We start from the raw sequence: 19,690 nt of genomic DNA on the forward strand, positions 1-19,690 counted from the left end.
CATAACTGATGAATTCTGCAACATTGACACTGTTATTGAACAAAATGAAATCAATATTGAACTAAACTGGGCTGAATAATGGCAATTTTGAATTCTTCAGACCTGCTTTATTGAATTAGTTTCATTAACACTGTTATTATACTAAACTGAATCAACATTGAACTGACTTCAGCTAATGGCACTATTATCTTCTTCAAGAGCTGCTTTATGGATGAAATTGAACTGGTTTCATAACTGATATATTTTGCATTGCTATCTATATTGCATAAAGATAAATGTGAAAACTTGCTTTTGTCTTTAAAAGGCTCATAATTAAAAGTATGTGTAATAATTTAGTTCTGTTTATCTCTATTAATTGCAAATGTATACATGAATTGATTTTTGCAGTTGTGTCACCTGGTTTTCTTCTCCAACATATGCAGGCCCAGCTCATAGCACAGTCCATTGGTCAGGCATTCAGCGTGGCCTACCAGGAATTCCTCAGAGCCAATGGAATCAACCCAGAGGACCTGAGCCAGAAAGAGTACAGCGACATCATCAACACACAGGAGATGTACAATGATGACCTCATCCACTTCTCAAACTCTGACAACTGCAAAGAGGTCAGCAGCCAGACTCTTTCTTCTCTATTAAGAGTTCTCTTTGTGTTAGAACAGTGGACAGTGATGACAGACAGCAGCTCTTTTGATAAAAAAAAAAAAAAAAAACCCTTCCAATAAAACCACTGGTAATATTTGAGCTAGTTTCTAAAGCATCCGTTGAACTTAGGTGCCCAAAAATGGTTTATCATTTATTCACTTTCCAAACCTGTATGAATTTCTTCTGCTGAACACAAAAGAAGATATTTTGAAGAATGTTGGTAACCAGAAAGTTGCTGGTCCCCTTTTGACTTCCATTTTTTAAATGTTTGATTACTTCCAATCTTCAAAATATATTTATTTATGTTAAACAGAAGAAAGAAACTCATACAAGTTGGAAACAACATGAAGGTGAGTAAATGATGACAGAATTTTCAACTATTGCTTTAAATGTTTAGCTTGTATAAAGGATAATATAAAGGATTTAACATAGTGTTGTTTATAGTCAGTGGACACTGGTGCTTTTCAGAAGTGTGAAAGCAGAGATGTCACTTAATAGAAAAATGTGTACTCGGATCATTTTAGGTGTCTGTCTACAATGTTGAAATTAAACAAAATACTCCAGTATGCAAAATGGTAAATTAAATGCTCCAAAAAAGTTATAATTTCTTTCTGAGCTCAAATGCTGTCAGTTACGTAAATCACAGTTTTAATTATTGACAGTTTGTTGCAAAATTCCGCCCATTTGAGAGCTCACCCAATTATCATATTAAGAAGCCGGTCTTCCAGATGGAACACAATTACAGTGATTTTAATACAAATGTCCAATAAATCACCAAATGCTTTTTTTAATGCAAATAGTGCTCAAGGATTCCCAGTTAAGCACAACATCTGAGCACAACACAAAATGATGTGCACACAGATTCATCATGATAGTAATGTACATTGAATTCTCTGAAATATCCAAATCCTTCAAGAAAATATACACTACCATTTAAAAGTTTGGTATATATATTCTTTCTTTCTTTCTTTCTTTCTTTCTCCTTAAAAGAATCCTTAAAAATGTATCACCGTTTCCACAAAAATATTAAGCAGCACATAAGTTTTCAATAATAATAAAAAATGTTTCTTGAGCATCATATTAGAATCAGCATATTAGAATGATTTCTGAAGGATCATGTGAAACTGAAGACTGGAAAAATGACTGTTGAAAATTTTCCATCACAGGAATATATTACATTTTTAAATATGTGACCACAAAACCAGTCATAAGGGTCAATTTTTCGAAATTGAGATTTATACAACATATAAAAGCTGAATAAATAAGCTTTTCATTGATGTATGGTTTGTTAGGATCAGACAATATTTGGCCGAGATACGACTATTTGAAAATCTGGAATCTGAGGGTGCAAAAAAATCTAAATATTGAGAAAATCGCCTTTAAAGTTGTCATGGAACATGATCTTTACTTAATATCCTAATAATTTTTGGCATACAAGAAAAATCGATAATTTTGACCCATACAATGTATTTTTGGCTATTGCTACAAATCTACCCCAGCGACTTAAGACTGGTTTTGTGGTCCAGGGTCACATATATATATATATATATTTAAAAAGAAAACTGTTATAATAATGTTTTACAGCATTTCTGTTTTCGCTGTATTTTTGATTAAACAAATGAAGTGGTGAGCATAAGTGACTTAAAAAATCTTACTAAGCCCAAACTTTTACATGGAAGTAAATTATTATTTATATTATATAGATTATTTGAACAATAACCAATGTCACTGCCATATTTTAATCTGTGGCTAGGGACCAGTGCACCAAATAACTGAATTTTGAATTTCCAAGACTGTTCTCTAAAAACACATACTGTACACTAAAGGTGAAGATTGTGCTATTTTGAACCCCCATGCTGTCAGTCTCATGTTATCAACTGAGTAAAATTGCTCCCTTAATTGCTTTGTTCTTTTATGGCCTTTTATTGGCAATCAACCCCAATCCCTAGCCTATGCCTCTGTCTGACTCTCTCTATCTCTCTCCTCCCACAGTTGCAGCTGGAGAAGCAGAAGGGGGAGATTCTGGGCATAGTTATTGTGGAGTCTGGCTGGGGCTCCATTCTGCCCACCGTCATCCTGGCCAACATGATGAATGGAGGCCCTGCCGCCCGTTCTGGGAAGCTCAGCATCGGTGACCAGATCATGTCAATCAACAACACCAGCCTGGTGGGGCTTCCTCTCGCCACCTGTCAGGGAATCATCAAGGTGTGCAGAGGGGTTGGGCTGTCACACTGCGCAGTGGGCTGAATCTTGGCTCGGCCATTAATCCATCTGTGTTATTCTGAGTAGCTGGTTATTAAGGGTCTGTGGTTTAGGGCTGCTAAGCCACCACAGGGCAATCAATAAAGTGCTTGCAAAAGCAATACAGTCTTGATTTCCTATTGTTATGGTCCCAATGTAATAATACAGTGCAGGTGTGAGTAATATAATCACATGTATGCTTTGTATATCTCCATCAGGGCCTGAAAAATCAGGTGCAGGTGAAGTTAAACATCGTGAGCTGCCCTCCTGTAACCACAGTTCTCATTAAGAGACCGGACCTCAAATACCAGCTAGGTTTTAGTGTGCAGAATGGCATTGTGAGTATGGAGAACAGGAAGTCTGAAATACAGTATTAAAATCTAATTGCTACTATTAAATCCAACTTTTGTTTTGTGCTCCTCAGATCTGTAGTCTAATGCGAGGAGGAATCGCAGAGAGAGGAGGCGTGCGGGTTGGTCATCGTATTATTGAGATAAACGGCCAAAGTGTTGTGGCCACCGCACATGAGAAAATCGTCCAGGCTCTCTCCAATTCTGTCGGCGAGGTAAGCCCTATATAATAGAGTATACTCTACTATTTGAAAGTTTGACCTTTTTTATGTTTATATGGCTGCATTGTTTGAAAAAATACAGTACAAATAGTAATATTATAAATGATTAGAATGTATATGTCTGTTTTCTATTTTAATATATTTATTATATAATTTATTCCTGTAATGACAAAGCTGAATTTTTAGTAGCCATTACTCCAGTCTTGAGTGTAACATGATCCTTCTGAAATCATTTTAATAAAACATGTCTTATTACACTGAATCAAATTATAAACGCAACACTTTTGTTTTTGCCCCCATTTTTCATGAGCTGAACTCAAAGATCTAAGACTTTTTCTATGAACACAAAAGGCCTATTTCTGTGTATTATCAATGTAGAAAATTCAACAGAACAGTTCTTTTTATTTGAAATCAAATTTGTTTGGTAACATTGAGGTCTTATTTGCTGCTTATTAATAGTTAGTAAGCTAGTTATCAGGTTTAGGCATTTGGTAGGATTATGGATGTAGAATATGGTCATGCAGAATTTGTGCTTTATAAGTACTAATAAACAGCCAATATGTTAATAATAGGCATGGTAATAAGCAACTATTTAATCGTTAGAATTGGTCCCTATACTAAAGTATTACCGATTATGAAAGTCTTTACTGTCACTTTTGATCAATTTCTTGCACCCTTGCTTAATAAAAGTATTAAAAGATCCTACTGACCCCAATCTTTCAAACAGTAGTTTATATTAAAAGATATAATAAATAATGTTAGAATAATATATTGTGTTCCCTTCCAGTTGGTCCCCCAATTCGTCGGTAAAGATGTGATGTTTCCGTTCCCTCTTTCAGGGAACGAGGGTTACATACGTAACCGAGACGTTTAGTGGAATAAAACATAGTAATGATTTTTAGTTAAAAATATCTTTCTTTGTTCTGTGACAGATCCACATGAAGACTATGCCAGCTGCCATGTTTAGACTCTTAACTGGTCAGGAGACTCCTATGTATATATGATCTGAGGTGGACTTCAGCTGAGATACACAACTCTGGGTACTGGGAAATGTCTGAATGCAAAAGTCACCTTTCTCTTTATCTTCACCAAAAATAACTCCCGTCACTCTTGCTGTCTGCTAACGTTACTTAAGAGATATGGTGTCATTACTGTGTAGTGTGGATTCTTTTTTATTTGTCACGTCTGCTCTTGGGTGTGTGCATAGTCAGATGAAAATGGAGTCGATGCATCTCAAGTCCTTTCTACGTAATGAAAGAGGGGCTTTGTACATTTGATTTTGATGCTACTCTTTCTTTTATTTATTTACAATTACATAAATGTGGACATTGTTGGAGAGATGCAAGTTTATTTTGTAAATATGTAATCGTTATATCAATATCAGAAAGGAATGGAAAAGCCAGAGTAAGAAGTCCAGACAGGAAAAGCCCAAAACATCAACTGACCATTCCAGAATGTTTGTTTCCGTTATGACAACATTTTTCTTTTTTTTTATACATAAATGTAATTTATTGGATATTATACTTGATCTAGTTGTCATTGAATTTTACATTTATTCAAATCAAATGCACATCGAAACAGTACACGTCCCTTACATAAAAATAACTGAACTTACTGCAGCAAATGTGGCAAATAATTACGTGGCATGACACTTTTTAAATATGCTCAATAGCTACATACATAATACATACTCCAGACTCATCGTACAGTGAACTTTGCAAGACAGACTAGTATCAGCAGGGACTTTATCAACAAAGGAAAATCGTTTCACATCGCCAGCCTCCATTAATGGATAAATGTCATCTAGTGGGCATTAAAGACTGAGCAAATTTTGAGAGTAGTTTTTTACATACAAGCAAGCAAATCTTTTGTAAAATGCCATATGTAAACAATTTCTGGACTTCTCCCATGCTGTAATAATCAAAACATTCTCTTGCCATGCTGTAAATGAAGTTTGTTTCTAACACAAAAGTTTATTTTTTACGTGTGCTTTTTTGTGTATGCCCAGCTGCAACTCATTCGAGTCAGTGGTGAATGTAATAGTGTTGTTAATAGTGCGTCCACTTCCTTAAGCAGTATTAGAATGTCTGTACATAAACGTTTACCTTGTTTAGTACTGTGTCCATGTAGGAATCACTGTTAGTCCCATTGTATCTTTGTGAGGCTTTGGCCTTGGGAAAATAAGACACTGTGACCAAAAGCCTTACCGGTGCGTAAGAAAGCTTTTGAAAATTGTAATAAAAAAAGAGACATGAAACAGCTAATAATACATGAACATGAATACCTGTCTGCATGCATCTTAAAATGACACTATGGCAAAATAACAATAAAGTGTAATATAAGCCCTTCATGTTGTTTTACCTTTGATTCTCTGGCGATTTTGGTTGGTTTATTTGGCAACTAAAGAATTGCTTGAAGCCTGAGTGGGTCATACAACCTGGAAGCTTGAGTCAAAATCTATGCAAACTGCTTCCTCGCCAGCTTCCAAAACTTTAAAATAGCTCCCTCGCCGCATATTATGGACCTAATGAGCACAGATTTGAGTCTCACAGTAGGAAATCAGTTCAGCCAGCTCACATTTATCAGGCATTGACATAGACATGGAAAGAAAAAAAACACCCAATAATGAAACTCTCTATATAATCTGATTTTCAGAGAGATTAGAGAGACATTGGCAAGCTTTATAGCGAGACAGAGGCTGTTCATTATGAGTGAGTGTGAGATCAACAATCATTCTCCAATTTTGAAGATCACTGCTCCCCCAAGAGGTTATTATAATACATTAAAACCTTTTTCATAAACATTGAAGAATCATACAAGGAAACAAAACACATAAGCATAACTACAACATATAAAGAGTTATGTACTGTGCTTAAATGTTACTTCAAGTATGAGATATCATTTGTAAAGATTAGCGGTTTATAAACAAAATTAACATTAGTAAACTCAAAACATGACCAGTTATTATTAGAGGACAATATTAAAAACTCAAAAGAGTGTTTCATTTTAATACTTCTATAATGACAAAAGGTTTGATTTGGACTATTTTAATCATGTAAAATTCTAAGATGCTAAATTTCATCCATTGTAAACAGAATTGCTGAATTTCTGAGATACAACTCATGGGTTCTGGGGTCTCATTTATAAAACTCTACGTAGATTTCATCCTAAAAGTGTACGTACGCACAAAAGCTAGATTTTGCGTACGCGTTAATTTTTTTTCAGATTTATGAAAGCATGCGAACGCCAGAACCTGCAAAAAATCCCTTTATAGATCCCAGTCAGGGGAAGATTGTGCGTATGTGCATCTCCACCCCGACTCCTCCCAGAAATCACCATATATGGAGTTTACAACGCCTAGTTTTACTATGCATAACCTCATCTGCATATCATTTCCATGCATATTCCCATCCACGTGACATGTGTTTAACACCGTCAAAGGTACAAGACATTAAGGAAATATGAGATACGGACTAAATGCCATTTGTGCCACATTAATTTTTATTGCCAAAATCATCCAGAATGTTTTAGAATATATCAAAATATCAAAAAACTACTTTGAAACTACTACATTTTTGAGAGAGATGCTAATGGTCTAATCCGATTCAATGATCTATGCTAAGCTAAACTAAAATTGCTACCGCCAGACCCGGAGATCGGCTGAATGGATTCAAAAACGGTAAAACTCAACTGTTTAACTCTAGGGGAGCCTATTTTCAAAAAAAGTGGAGTGTTCCTTTAAAAGGTAAAAACAGAATAAAGTGTAATCTGTATTACTACATATAAAGGTATAATTACCTTTTCCAAAATAATGAATAAAATTAGATGTAAATACATTTGCATAGATGGTTGGTTGAATGCTGCTCTGCACTCCAGTGCATTCGATGCTGATCTTTCTTCACATGAAGCAGGAAGTCTGCCCCGATCTCTTTAGCCTTGGCAAGCCGATCAGAGGATAGATCTAAAATAAATAAATAGATAAATACATTATAAGTCCAATTTACACATATATTGACATAATTCCCTTTCACATAACACTGGATGCATGACTTACCGCTTATTATTACTTGTGAAGCACCCATGGCTTTGGCCGCCGAAAAAGACACCAGCCCAATTGGTCCTATGTTGATAAAAACAAACACATACATAGTCTATTTTTTGCTATAACCAGTCACACATCCCAAATGTTATGTGACAGAGATGACATTCTGAAAATAATGCATACTATCAGTGATTTTAAATTAACAAACACCAACTGTTTTACCATCCTAACCCACTAAGTAGCCAATCAGTGTAATGATCTCGACTTCATGGCCATTGCAGCCATGAAGTCAGAGATCATTACACTGATTGGCTAGTTAATGTGTAACAGTTGCACAAACATGTGTAATCATTACAGAAGACTGACCTGCACCACAGACAAACACTGAGCTTCCAAGAGTGACTCCTGCCCTCCTGCAAGCATGAATGCCCACTGACAGGGGTTCGATCAGGGCTCCCTCCTCATAGGTCAAGTTATCAGAAAGCCTGCAAACACACATTTACATATACGATTAAAATGCATAGAATTAAAGTCCCATGGACTCTCTCAGTTATATAATTTATCCAGTAATAGTGATCTGACTTGTAGCAGAAGTTTGCATTGTGTTTGTAGCATGTGCAGAGGGTTCATCGTCTGGAGGACAGGAACAGAAGAAAACGCTGGGAGACAGATTGTAGTGTCCAGATTTAAAGAACTCATCTATTTCTCGTGGAACTCCAGACTCAACGGCAACTCCGTCTCCTGTTGAATACAAAAATTAAAGCAGAAAAAGTACATTTTGTACGGTTATTCTAAGCGTAATTGTTTATACAATAGAGAGAACTGACCTGCTTTGAGGTGTGTCACAGCAGAGCCCACTTTCACCACGCGACCAGAGGCTTCATGTCCCAAAACCATGGGCTGTTTCACCACAAAGTCCCCGATGTGGCTATTCTGCCAATAGTGCACATCTGATTCACAAACGCCCACAGAGTGCATCTGAAGTAACACCTCTTTAATAAAGATCCAGTAAATATGAATAAATTTACATTAATGTTTAAATGCTCATACTGTATTCGGAAATATATAGTGACTAATCTATACCATTTGGTCCTTAATATAATGATATTAAAAACAAAATAAAACAAACCTCAAATGATGCGTAAATGAAAGTTATTCACTGGTTTAGATGACCAGTTGTGCATGTGACATTTGAATTATTTGATGTAAAAGGATATAATGGACTACTTGCACATCTGCTTCCGAGTTTTACTAAAAATGGTTCAATTTACATAGTTAGCAAATACAGGAAAAATATTCATAATGAAAATGATAAAACATTTAAGCAGAATTTATATTATACTTAAAGTAACTACTCAAACAAACTCAAGTATACTTGTATCATAAATTTTGGTAAAGCTTCATTGTTTTTAAATAAGTTTAAGGTAAGTAAATAGTAACAATGACCAGCTATTATTATAGCATTATATTAAAAACTGCACTCTGACAATGTTACATGAAATTGCATTTTAATACTCTTCATGATTATATAGTAACACATGGTTAGTTCATAAACACTTTACTAATGTAAAATGCTACATATTCATTAAATTATAATGCAACTGGAATTATAAATAATTAAATCCACTGTGAAGAAGTATCATTTAATTCCTATGATTGTTGTACCTGAGGTTACTTGCAAAATTATCTGGATCAAACTAATTTATTCAAGCCACTGTATCTAGGCAGTAATCAGGTGTGGGTCTAAGAGCTGATCTCATGGGTTTTGATCATTCTTGTCACATTTTAACATGACTTTAACCCCTAGTCCCTGGCGGGTGGTTTCAAAGGCCTCCACAGCCTGCTCCAGTGAGAAACGGTGGGTGACCAGGGGCTTGACATTCAGCTTCTTAGATGCCAACATAGAAATGGCCACCGGCCAGCTGAAAAAAAAAAAAACAACAATACGGGTACATGGATAAAAGTGTGAAAAGGAATAAAATCTTATTTTGGAATGTACATACTACAATAAATCTTTTTTTATCTACATTGTATTTAAACTCCTGAAGCAGTCATATGTAAATCCTAAGCCCAAGTGATCCTACTTACGTATTACAGTAGCGGAATACACCTCTGATGTCAACTTCTCTGACAGCTGCATTGAGAAGAGGTACGGTGGTCATCTCAGAACCAAGCCCAACCAGCACCACCACTCCTCCAGAATGAGTAGCCTAGACAAAAACACCATCATTAGCACAAAATAAGGCTAGCAGTAAGACTTCATTTTTGACTTAAACTTACATAGATGGCTGTTTGAATGCTGCTCTGCACTCCAGTGCATTCGATGCTGATTTGAGGCATGCAACCCAGCATTCCCTCCACTTTTTTGGCCATGTCCTTTGGTTCGTCCTCTTTCTTAACATGAAGCAGGAAGTCTGCCCCAATCTCTTTAGCCTTGGCAAGCCTATCAGAAGACAAATCTACAAATACAGATAAAATGATAGACTTTATACGTGCAATTTATACATATATAATTCTCTTTTATACATATATACATTACCGCTTATTATTACTTGTGAAGCACCCATGGCTTTGGCTGCCAACAAAGACACCAGCCCAATTGGTCCTATGTTGATAAAAAGAAACATACATCATCTATTTTTTGCTATAACCAGTCACACATCCCAAAAGTCATGTAATACAGATGTGATATTAGCTGAATAAGCAACAACTCTTTTGGAGTCCTGCTGACACGGTATAGAAAAGTGGCAGAGGCCAGGAAGTCAGAGGTCATTACACTGACTGGCTAGTTAATGTGTAACAATATAAATCATTAGAGACTGACCTGCACCGCAGACAAACACTGAGCTTCCAAGAGTGACTCCTGCCCTCCTGCAAGCATGAATGCCCACTGACAGGGGTTCGATCAAGGCTCCCTCCTCATAGGTCACATTATCGGGAAGCCTGCACGCACACAGTCATATACATGATTATTTTGCAAAAAACTGAAAGTGCTATGGACTCTCTCTCTCATTATATATATCATCCAGTAATGGTGATCTGACTTGTAGCAGAAGTTTGCACTGTGTTTGTAGAATCTGCATAGGTTTCCATCATCTGGAGGAGTGGCACAGAAGAATATGCTGGGAGACAGATTGTAGTGTCCAGATTTAAAGAACTCATCTACTTCACGAGGAACTCCAGGCTCAATGGCAACTCTGTCGCCTGTTCAATACAAAAAATGAAAGAAAAACTCACTTAACCTGAATTTAACTGACATAGTACTAAAAACTAAGCCAAATCCAGAGAGAACTAACCTGCTCTGAGGTGTGTCACAGCAGAGCCCACTCTCACCACACGACCAGAGGCTTCATGTCCCAAAACCATGGGCTGTTTCACCACAAAGTCCCCAATGCGGCCGTTCTGCCAATAGTGCACGTCTGATCCACAGATGCCCACAGAGTGCATCTGAAGTAACACCTCTTCAAAAAAGAAGCCCGAAAAATGATTAATAAATATGAATATTAAACTATTAATGATCTTTGCCATGCATTTGGAAATATTACTTAGAAACAAATACCATTTGGCCCTGGTTCTGGAATGGGACGCTGTTCCTGTTAATATAAATTAAATATAAATTACAAATCGCAAGTGCAATCAGAGTTCAAGGGTTGCAAAATGCGTAAGATGCCATACCAATCTGAGATCTCCTTTCGAGTGCAGGACCACGGTGAGGTTGTCTTTATCCATTTTATTCACTTATACACGAACAGACCAAACTCCAGAAAGCCTAAGCACTCCTGTAGGGATCATGCCCGCTTTCGCTCACATATATTCGCTCACGGCCATCCCACTTCTTCCTGTTCTCCAGTAGGTTATTCAAGAAGATCAAAACTGCGCTCTGTGTGTGCATGCAGTCTGTACAATAACAAACAGAGAACTGCTATAGGGGCTGGCTAGAAAAACTACTTTCTGCAGTTCAACATTGTCCTTAAAGAATAAACAAATAAAAAATAACTGTAAAATATCTTCGCTTCTAACCTTTGCGTTGTCCAACGAATTTTCTTGCGTTAATTTAAAGACCGGTGAATATATCACCATGCCGGAAGTTGTATGTAACCATGGCGATGTTGACGAGTCCAGCTTCTCTTTTCAATACCGCCTGTATTTCTGATATATCGTGTTTTATTACATGAAATAAAATGAACGGGGATGATATGGTACTGGAATGTCTTAAAAAACAACAGGAAAGTCTGAACATGAGTCATCGGGGTCTAGTTGTGTTGCCACCTGGTGTTTCGAGACTTGTTACATTGAAAAAACTCTTTCTGAACAACAATCAGCTCATTTTACCACCAGACGAGGTAAGCCATGTCCCCAAACGTACTGTTTTACAAAGTAGATACTCAAAAAACACAAATTTTTGCACACATCATATATAATGTCTAACATTATTGTTTACTGTAAGCAGAAATCATGTCTAAAAATCTAAAATCATGTCTCTGTAAGATTCTGCATCTGGAAAAGCTTGAAGAACTGATACTGGATAGAAACCAGATTACCATGCTTCCTTGCAACATTGGATCACTGAAACACCTGACTTACCTGGGTGTAAACCATAACCCATTATCTGTTCTCCCAGAAGCAATAGGTGACCTGAGTCAACTGAGAGAGCTCTGGGCTGTAGGATGCGGTCTTGTAGCTATACCATCATCTATTGGTAAACTTAGAAGGTTAGAGAAACTTGGGCTCCATCATAACAAAATTACACACCTGCCATCACAATTTGGGGGCCTCAGCAATTTGCAATGGCTAAACTTGGCTGATAATAAACTTCAAGATGTCCCAGAAGATGTTAATCACTTAGAGTCACTGGTCTTCATGAACCTGGACAAGAACTGTTTTACACACATCCCTACAGCACTGACAGGTTAGAAACTTTCCATTTAATTAAATTACTATTTATGGCATGAATGTATGTGAAAAGAGTTTCAAAAGAACAACTGGCTACAGCTTACTGTAAGAAGCCACTGTACCTTTGATCTGTCACTTTGCTCTCATACTGTTAATGTTTATAGGACTAATAGTTACTCTTTCACTCTTTAAATATTCTAATGGTTATTAGTTATAAATCCCTGTTTGCTCCCATTGGTGGAATGTTTTGTGTTCTGTTAATTTGGTTATCATACCTATTTCCAGATATGGCAAATCTGCAGATCTTGTCTGCTAAATTTAACAGCATCAGATCACTGGAAGATTACTCAATCCCTGGTTTCAGCAGACTTATAAAACTTGACCTCAGAGAAAATCCTTTAATGGACAGACCACCGCATTGGAAGGTAATTAACCATCAACCGAACATAAACAGGGACACAGTTTTGTTTTGAAGTATGTCACTTTAATGATATTACTGCTGTTATTCTCTGTAACCTGACATATCAGCTTTGTTCACATACAGGGATTGGATTTTATATTGCTGGGAAAAGTCTGATACGCTGAGGAAGATTCATATGAGATGAGTAGGAACTGAAAATAAGCATCCATTTGCATTAAATATGTTTGTCAAAGAAACATATAAACAAAGACAATCCACTTCTTACGTGAAGCATATTATATTACATTTCTTTGTGACAATGATGAGGTGTCACGTCACTAGATCTTGAAACGTTATGGCCATGGAGGGAGGGATGAAAATCATAAAGTTCCCCTGAATACTTCTTCATTTGGTCAGTATGAACATATCCTGCAAAAGAGACATGTGAAATTTGAGAACATGTGAATTATGGGTCAAATTACTATGGTGTCAGTTTTGTTTCTTAATTAAATACCTGAGATCATGTTGTTTACAGGATATTTCCACATCTCACTACAAGAACACACTTTGTTCGGCGATGCAACAGTCTCGTAATTGTCCTGGCTAATAGATAACATGAACATGAAGATAACATGAGATTAAACCATGCTTTTATGAAGATAAAGTGCTGTGATAATGAAAATAATATTTAGACCTCATTTGTATAGTAAACAGAGCAATATTAAAGAATTATCTGTTTAAAAATGAAAATTCGGTACAATAAATGTATGCATTCTGCCAATAAATATAAAGAATTAAGACATAATAAAAAAAAAAAGTGAGTTAATGCATACCTGTTCTTCGCTCTCACTGGTTGATGTTCAGTCTCATCAGACAGACTGTCTTCAGGCACTTCAGTATATATCTGATCTTCACACATCACCTTTAATAGATTGAGAAGCTAACAAATGACAGAGAGGAATAACTGGACACTGGATTAAGAGATGACATGTTCTCCTACCTGTTCATCGGTTTCCCAAATGAACCTTCCGATTAGCACTCTCATTTCTAAAGAGAAGAATTAGAACAGTAATTAGGCATTCACTGTTATTAAATGTAAAAACTACTGATTCTTTACACTCGAACATGTCACTAAAAATAATGACATGTTTATGGTTTACCATTCTGGACAGAGACGGAGGGCAGAACATAGTGGCCAATAGGCACAGATGTTACACTCTGGCGGTGTTTACATGCTGACAGGAAATTGCTGTGGAAAACCGTTGCCCTGTTTTTTACATAATCCTCACTTTCATATATCCTAAAACATAAAAAGAAATTAGGTGAACCTTTGTGGCAAACGTTTTAAGCCATTTCAATGGTTTTGGGTACAGAAAATTTAGATTAAGTACAATCTATAGCCTGGTTTCTTTAGTATTCAGTAGTATGACCAAATCACCCTCAAACAAGAATTGTACCGTAAACTAAACACCTTTTAGTGTCTTCAGAAGAGGCATCAGCGCTGAAGAGGTAATCTGCCGTTTTCCAGGAAGAAAGAGCTCCTCCTTCTAAAACTATAAATATAAACTATATCAGCTATATAATATGTAAACAGATATAAGATGACATGTTCCCAAATATTCATTAAAGTCCGTGTAAAGATAATTCTGAGAATTGTTTCTAAACACATTACAAATGTTAGAAATGTATTGCTGAAACACATTACAATGACTCTGAACTGTGTAGTACTGAATTGTGGAGTTAAACAGTTTTTCACCAATTCTGTGTTCAGAATTTGTTTTGGGCGGGGCTAAAACGGGGGCTCGATGACGCAATGGAGCCACTGAGCGTGGCCCCGCCCCTAACACTATAATAACCGTTGAGAGGTCAAGTTTGTCTTTTTGAATGTGATGTTAGATACAGATTCTAGGCAGGGACGGTTCTAGGGTGAATGGATACCTGGGTCTTAGCCCAGAGACATCAATTTATGTGGCAGAATACATACATGGAGCGTTCACAATTCGCATCTAGAAACGCGAGCTGTACCGCTTTCTCTTCTTTCAAAGCGCACCAGAGCTTAGTGTTTGCTGTTGCTACGCAACCATGAGCCGCGCTCGCCTTGAAGACGAGAAGGTTGAGCGCGTTTGCCGCGCGTCTACAATTAAATAACGAACTTGCACGCTCAAACATGTACGGCTGTATATCAGTAGCATCCATTCAGGTTGTAGCGGTATTTGACAGTTGAGCGAGACGGCCGCTTTCCCGTGAGTGGGCGTGGTTTCAGCGCCGACAGCGGACACGCCCCCAGCGTTTGAGAGCAGAGAGTCCTGCTTATTTTTCAAAGATTTTGATAATTTATTTTAGTTACTTGGCGGGGTTTTTTATCATTCAAATTTGGCTGAGTGGTTAAGAACACATTTTTCTGTTGTGTGACAAACTCAGAACACATTTTAAAATCACTTTACACGGACTTTAACAGTGTCTTTATCACTTTACGTGAGTTGTATTAGTAACGTTAGCATATATAGCCAAATACTCGTCATCTCACCCCAGAAGTTGGTTGCCCCCTTTCCAACACTGTCGGAGAACCATGCCGTTTTGCCTTTAAACATGCTTATGCTGAGGTGTTTGTTACTTCAGTTTGTACAGAAACGATTTGAATGCTTTGATGCTGCAGTTATCCTTCTTCAGCAAAGATGAGGAAACACCAAACGTTGACTGTGTATTTTTGAGCTATGTTCATATACCAGTTCTCACTGTTACTCAAGAAATAAATCATAAAATAATTCCGGAAACAAACTCGTGAATAGTAACGGAGAAAAGTTAGGAAAATGAACACGGAAAAATTATAACGGACAAGCGTAACAATATATACCACACATCGCCTCAGGCCTGAACGAGCAATGTCCGATTCTTAAATGAATCGTTCTTTTGAGTCGAATCTTTTCACTGAATCTGTTAAACCTTCTCACAAACCGGTCTGGACGATTCGATCTGAATCAGTTGAGTAAACAACTCGCGAACCGACTCCATCCGAGTGAGCAGATTGTCGGAGCATTTGAAGTGAAGCGGGGATTTGCCTAATAGATAAATGTTTCATACGTATACACCCCTAAGCGTCATTATTAATGTAATCGTAAAAATGTAATAGCCGTATGTACCTTCAAACATTTTAGAGCAGAATATCTGTCAGGGCCCACGTGATGACGCATTGACGTTATGACGTGACGGGATCACTGAATCATTTTTAATAATCGGTTATTTTAAAAGGATCTGTTGCGCTGAAATGAGTCGGACTTTCCATCATCGTTATTTGCATACGGTATGATTTGCTGTTAATTCACGAAATATTGAAGTACTACTATTATTACAGTTAATAGCATATTGCAGCAATTGCATAATGTTGTTGTTGTTAACATCCCTGTTGAAAAAACAACAGCATATGCTGGTTAGGTAGGTTATGAGGCATGGATGCTGGTTTGAGCTGGTTTAAGCTGGTCATGTGTTGGTCCTAAACTGGTTTTAAACCAGGGGCCCTAAACCAGGGGCCTGTACCATGAAGCTGGCTAGCCAGGTAAGTTTCAGTTTAGTTTGCACCAATCCTGGGTTTTAGGTACCATGAAAGTGGCTTGGCTTTTAGCAGTGTTCATCGCCATAGTAACTTACACTCCACAGCTAACCTGCTCCGGGCAGGTTATGTTCTGGGTTAGAGATCTCAAACTGAAATTGGACCAATCAGATGTGAGCAAAGTGACACATGTCTGACACACAAAAAAAGTCACTCCCCCAGTTTCTCTTCCAACAAATTAAAGGCCACTATGAAGTACCTTTAAAAAAAACAACAACAACAAAATTGTCTGGCTTTAATGATAATTACAGTTTACATATGATTTATATAATTATAATACGATTTATATTATTATTACTCCATTACACACAAGCACTTTTAGTTTAACAATTATTATAAAACATTTATTTTAAATTAATATTAAGATATACAGATCATATGTAACATAAATAAGCGGTAGAATCAATAGATAACACTTTAAAAATGGCTAAATGTGACCTTACACGTTTGAGTCTCTACCACTGTATATGATCCTATATAAACTAACTTAACAAGTTTCACTTGTGACTGCACTGATAGAGCAAGATCCACTTCAGTGGAAATGTGTTTGAATTCCTCATATTCTTTAATCTCTTAACCTTTAACAAAAGAGTTCTGAATCTTGCTAGCTCTCTTGCGAGAAGTGAATCACACTTGCTCTGTGTTGTGATTGGCTGTTCGCCGCTGATGTCACACATTCATGTGCACGCGCTCCATTAACTCAGGATCAAGCCTGAGTTGACAGAGGAAGTTGATGATCAGCTTCATGGTACCAACAAAGCCAGATTGGAGTGGTTTGGTTTTGTCAACTTAAAACTTATCCTATAACTCTGAATTTGTTCATCTATCATCATGGTACAGGCCCCAGCTTAGGACCAGCACATGACCAGCTAAGGACCAGCTTAAACCAACTCAAACCGGCAACCTACCTAACCAGCATATGTTTTTTTTTTTCAACAGGGATAAATTATTCCTAGGTGTTTTGAGAAGTCATATTGAAATCCGACAAATAGAACAAAATGTTCTTCATAATTTTTGCTTTTGTGTGTCACAAATGTCCAATAAAATACCGTTGTTTTGTCGTGATTGAAGATTGCAGACCTCTAGTACAGAGGTCTTCAACCCTGCTCCTGGGGACCCACTCTCCTGGAAAGTTTATTTTCAACTGGCTTCAGCACACCTGCCTGCAATTTTCAAGCAGTCTTGAGGAGCTTGATTGGCCACTTCAGGTGTGTTTGATTAGGGTTGGAGCTAAACTCTTCAGGATAGTGGGTCCTCAGGAACCAGCTGAAGACCTCTGCTCTAGTACACTGAGAACTGAATTAGAATAAAGTAGTGTAATGCATGCTCCTGCCCACTAGATGGTGCCAGAACGGCGTGATTTAAGAGAGAGGAGTCCGTGGTCAGGCCGCTGATGGAAGGAAAAGCAGGAATATGTTTCTGCCCTCTAATCAGCCGGAGCTGATTCACCCTAAACTGTTGATTAAGTTGCGTTTGTTATTCATCGTGTTTGGCTGTGCAGCTTGGTTCTTAATTAACGTACATATCAAGTATGATTTAGGTAAGATGGGGTTCTTTGTGTCTGCTATTGACAGTGGCTGACAGTTTATGTTGGCACACGTGATTTTCCTAAAATTAAACACATTTATTCCGTTTACTCAGTGATTGCTAAATAATATCCGTCATATCTTGACAGCTAGTTTTTTCATACGGTCACTTTATGACATGATCAAAGTTTAGGCTACAGAGCCAAAGTTGCCTCTATATCTCCATTTGTATCCACAGCTCAGAGAGAAAGATGGTATCTGACCTTGTGAAGACTATTTGTAAAAATGTGGAGATGTTGCACTATAAATCAAAAGCAGTACAAAAATGAAACTTCACCTCAAGACTGCATTGATCACCATCACTTTCATTGAAAACATGCATGCTTTTCCTTTTCAGAAAGTGGTTTTATTGGTTTTGTGGTGATCTAAGCATGTTTTCAGGAACACAACATTAGGATTACACTTGTGCTAATCTTGCTTTTGTTGAAGAGATTGTGGAAGTGTCTGTCATTTTATGCTTAAATCAACATGAAGTTTGCGCACAGATCAGTAATTTATATGGAGTTGGCTACTGTTGGCACACACTAAAGCTAAATTGCTTCCTGTTTTAAATAGACAGTACTGTCATGTAGTCTTGTGTTTTATGTTTCCAGAAGACCATTAGAAAAAGAGAACTGTACAGTAGTTGGATAATGTGATATCTGCTGTGTAATTGAGATGAGATCCTTCTGTCACAAAGGTTATAATAGGTTCACCACAAATAAAATAGTTTTAAATGTACATATAAATGCGTTTCGGCACCCTCGTCGTGACTGACACAGTAGAGAAGAACTTGCTGAATAAAGTCAACATAATATTTTTTAGTTCTTCAGGATTCTTTCAAAGTTTAAATGAACAATATTTATTTGAAATGTGTATATTTTGTAACAACTCTATGTTGAAGTCTCTTCTGTCACTGTTGGTCAATTTAAGGCATTCTTGCTGAATAGAACTATTATTTTTTTTCCTCTATTACTGACCCTAAACTTATGTAAGAGGTACAAAGAACATTTTGCTGAGGCTACGCATAAAACATTACAAGCATATACAATGGGACAGACAGAGAGATTTACAGATGCGCTGAATTTAAACAGAATTCAGTTTGCATGATAGCTATGTTTCTCCTCGTTCTCTTTATATGGAGAGATGAATAGGTGAAGATGTTGTTATGAATGTAGTGATTTCATTAATGTTTTCTTCTTTTTTGTTGTTTTGCTAATGTAAGCAAGTCATCATTATAACATGGTATACTGCACATCATGCTATGTACAATAGGTTCAAAAGGTAAAAGTAAAACAGAATTTGTCAGAATTAATACATACGTTTTTTTTTGGGGGGGGCAGTCTAGCATTAAAATGGCTTTCTTGGTATCAACTAGGGGTGAAATTCTGGCCGACAAAGTATTTTCTTGTTATGCAAGTAAAATGAATATGTACTGTTTTGTTAGAAAATGTACATTTTACATTAAATACAATATACATTAAAATATTGTTGCATGCGTGCTTACAAGGAAGAGAGATCGAAATAGTGGTTTTAAAACATTATCTATTTAATGTAAATAGATAGAATTATCTGTATTTTAAAGGAATAGTTTGCTGAAAATGTACAAACAGAAAGCAATACTATGGATAGACTCTGTATTAGCTGGAAACGACAGTTTGAAGTTAAAAATGTATTAACGATGAACTTATTACAAACACGCAACTTCACAATACATTAATTGATGGACGAG

General features: G+C 36.9%; 4 protein-coding genes, 1 long non-coding RNA gene and 1 pseudogene across 7 annotated transcripts in view; 2 read left to right on the forward strand and 4 right to left on the reverse strand.

Annotated features, from left to right (window-relative positions):
• Window positions 1-5,800, forward strand: part of LOC306882265 (amyloid-beta A4 precursor protein-binding family A member 2-like) — a 73,145-nt gene extending 67,345 nt beyond the window's left edge. The window contains exons 10-14 of the mRNA XM_079436780.1: window positions 423-602; window positions 2,632-2,844; window positions 3,099-3,218; window positions 3,305-3,445; window positions 4,384-5,800. Of these exons, the coding sequence (XP_079292906.1) occupies window positions 423-602; window positions 2,632-2,844; window positions 3,099-3,218; window positions 3,305-3,445; window positions 4,384-4,455 (726 nt within the window). The 3' untranslated portion in view covers window positions 4,456-5,800. The remainder of the gene's footprint in view (window positions 1-422; window positions 603-2,631; window positions 2,845-3,098; window positions 3,219-3,304; window positions 3,446-4,383) is intronic.
• On the reverse strand, window positions 384-5,952 carry LOC306882274. Its single transcript, XR_013785232.1, has 3 exons — window positions 5,813-5,952; window positions 5,557-5,622; window positions 384-509 (listed from the first exon to the last, which is right to left on the reverse strand). It is a non-coding gene; the product is annotated as an uncharacterized lncRNA (long non-coding RNA).
• Window positions 5,953-7,120: 1,168 nt separating this feature from the next.
• Window positions 7,121-8,492, reverse strand: LOC306881242 (sorbitol dehydrogenase-like; annotated as a pseudogene). Its single transcript, XR_013785787.1, has 5 exons — window positions 8,321-8,492; window positions 8,076-8,234; window positions 7,860-7,978; window positions 7,506-7,571; window positions 7,121-7,412 (listed from the first exon to the last, which is right to left on the reverse strand). The product of XR_013785787.1 is annotated as a sorbitol dehydrogenase-like (transcript).
• Window positions 8,493-8,984: 492 nt separating this feature from the next.
• Window positions 8,985-11,553, reverse strand: LOC306882234 (sorbitol dehydrogenase-like). The gene is made up of 9 exons (XM_079436735.1): window positions 11,169-11,553; window positions 11,053-11,086; window positions 10,790-10,954; window positions 10,538-10,697; window positions 10,318-10,436; window positions 10,033-10,098; window positions 9,774-9,952; window positions 9,582-9,703; window positions 8,985-9,415 (listed from the first exon to the last, which is right to left on the reverse strand). Exons 1-9 carry the CDS (start codon window positions 11,220-11,222, stop codon window positions 9,250-9,252), a joined length of 1,065 nt encoding a protein of 354 aa, XP_079292861.1. The 5' UTR covers window positions 11,223-11,553; the 3' UTR covers window positions 8,985-9,249.
• An 18-nt stretch (window positions 11,554-11,571) lies between these two features.
• On the forward strand, window positions 11,572-13,592 carry LOC306882243 (uncharacterized protein). The gene is made up of 4 exons (XM_079436747.1): window positions 11,572-11,836; window positions 11,982-12,402; window positions 12,672-12,811; window positions 12,931-13,592. Exons 1-4 carry the CDS (start codon window positions 11,675-11,677, stop codon window positions 12,961-12,963), a joined length of 756 nt encoding a protein of 251 aa, XP_079292873.1. The 5' UTR covers window positions 11,572-11,674; the 3' UTR covers window positions 12,964-13,592.
• terb2 (telomere repeat binding bouquet formation protein 2) lies at window positions 12,858-15,963 on the reverse strand. Of its 2 annotated transcripts, none has more exons than XM_079436759.1 (7): window positions 15,314-15,963; window positions 14,258-14,339; window positions 13,947-14,086; window positions 13,787-13,833; window positions 13,620-13,708; window positions 13,301-13,389; window positions 12,858-13,215 (listed from the first exon to the last, which is right to left on the reverse strand). In XM_079436759.1, the coding sequence occupies exons 1-7, from the start codon at window positions 15,375-15,377 to the stop codon at window positions 13,088-13,090; spliced, it is 639 nt and encodes a 212-aa protein (XP_079292885.1). In that variant the 5' UTR covers window positions 15,378-15,963; the 3' UTR covers window positions 12,858-13,087. The 2 variants fall into 2 exon arrangements, with proteins under 2 accessions (XP_079292885.1, XP_079292886.1); XM_079436760.1 differs by lacking the exon at window positions 15,314-15,963 and adding an exon at window positions 14,771-15,031.
• Between the last annotated feature and the right edge of the window lie 3,727 nt (window positions 15,964-19,690).

The sequence above is a fragment of the Barbus barbus genome, assembly GCF_936440315.1.
Source record: "Barbus barbus genome assembly, chromosome: 2".
NCBI lineage: Eukaryota > Metazoa > Chordata > Actinopteri > Cypriniformes > Cyprinidae > Barbus > Barbus barbus.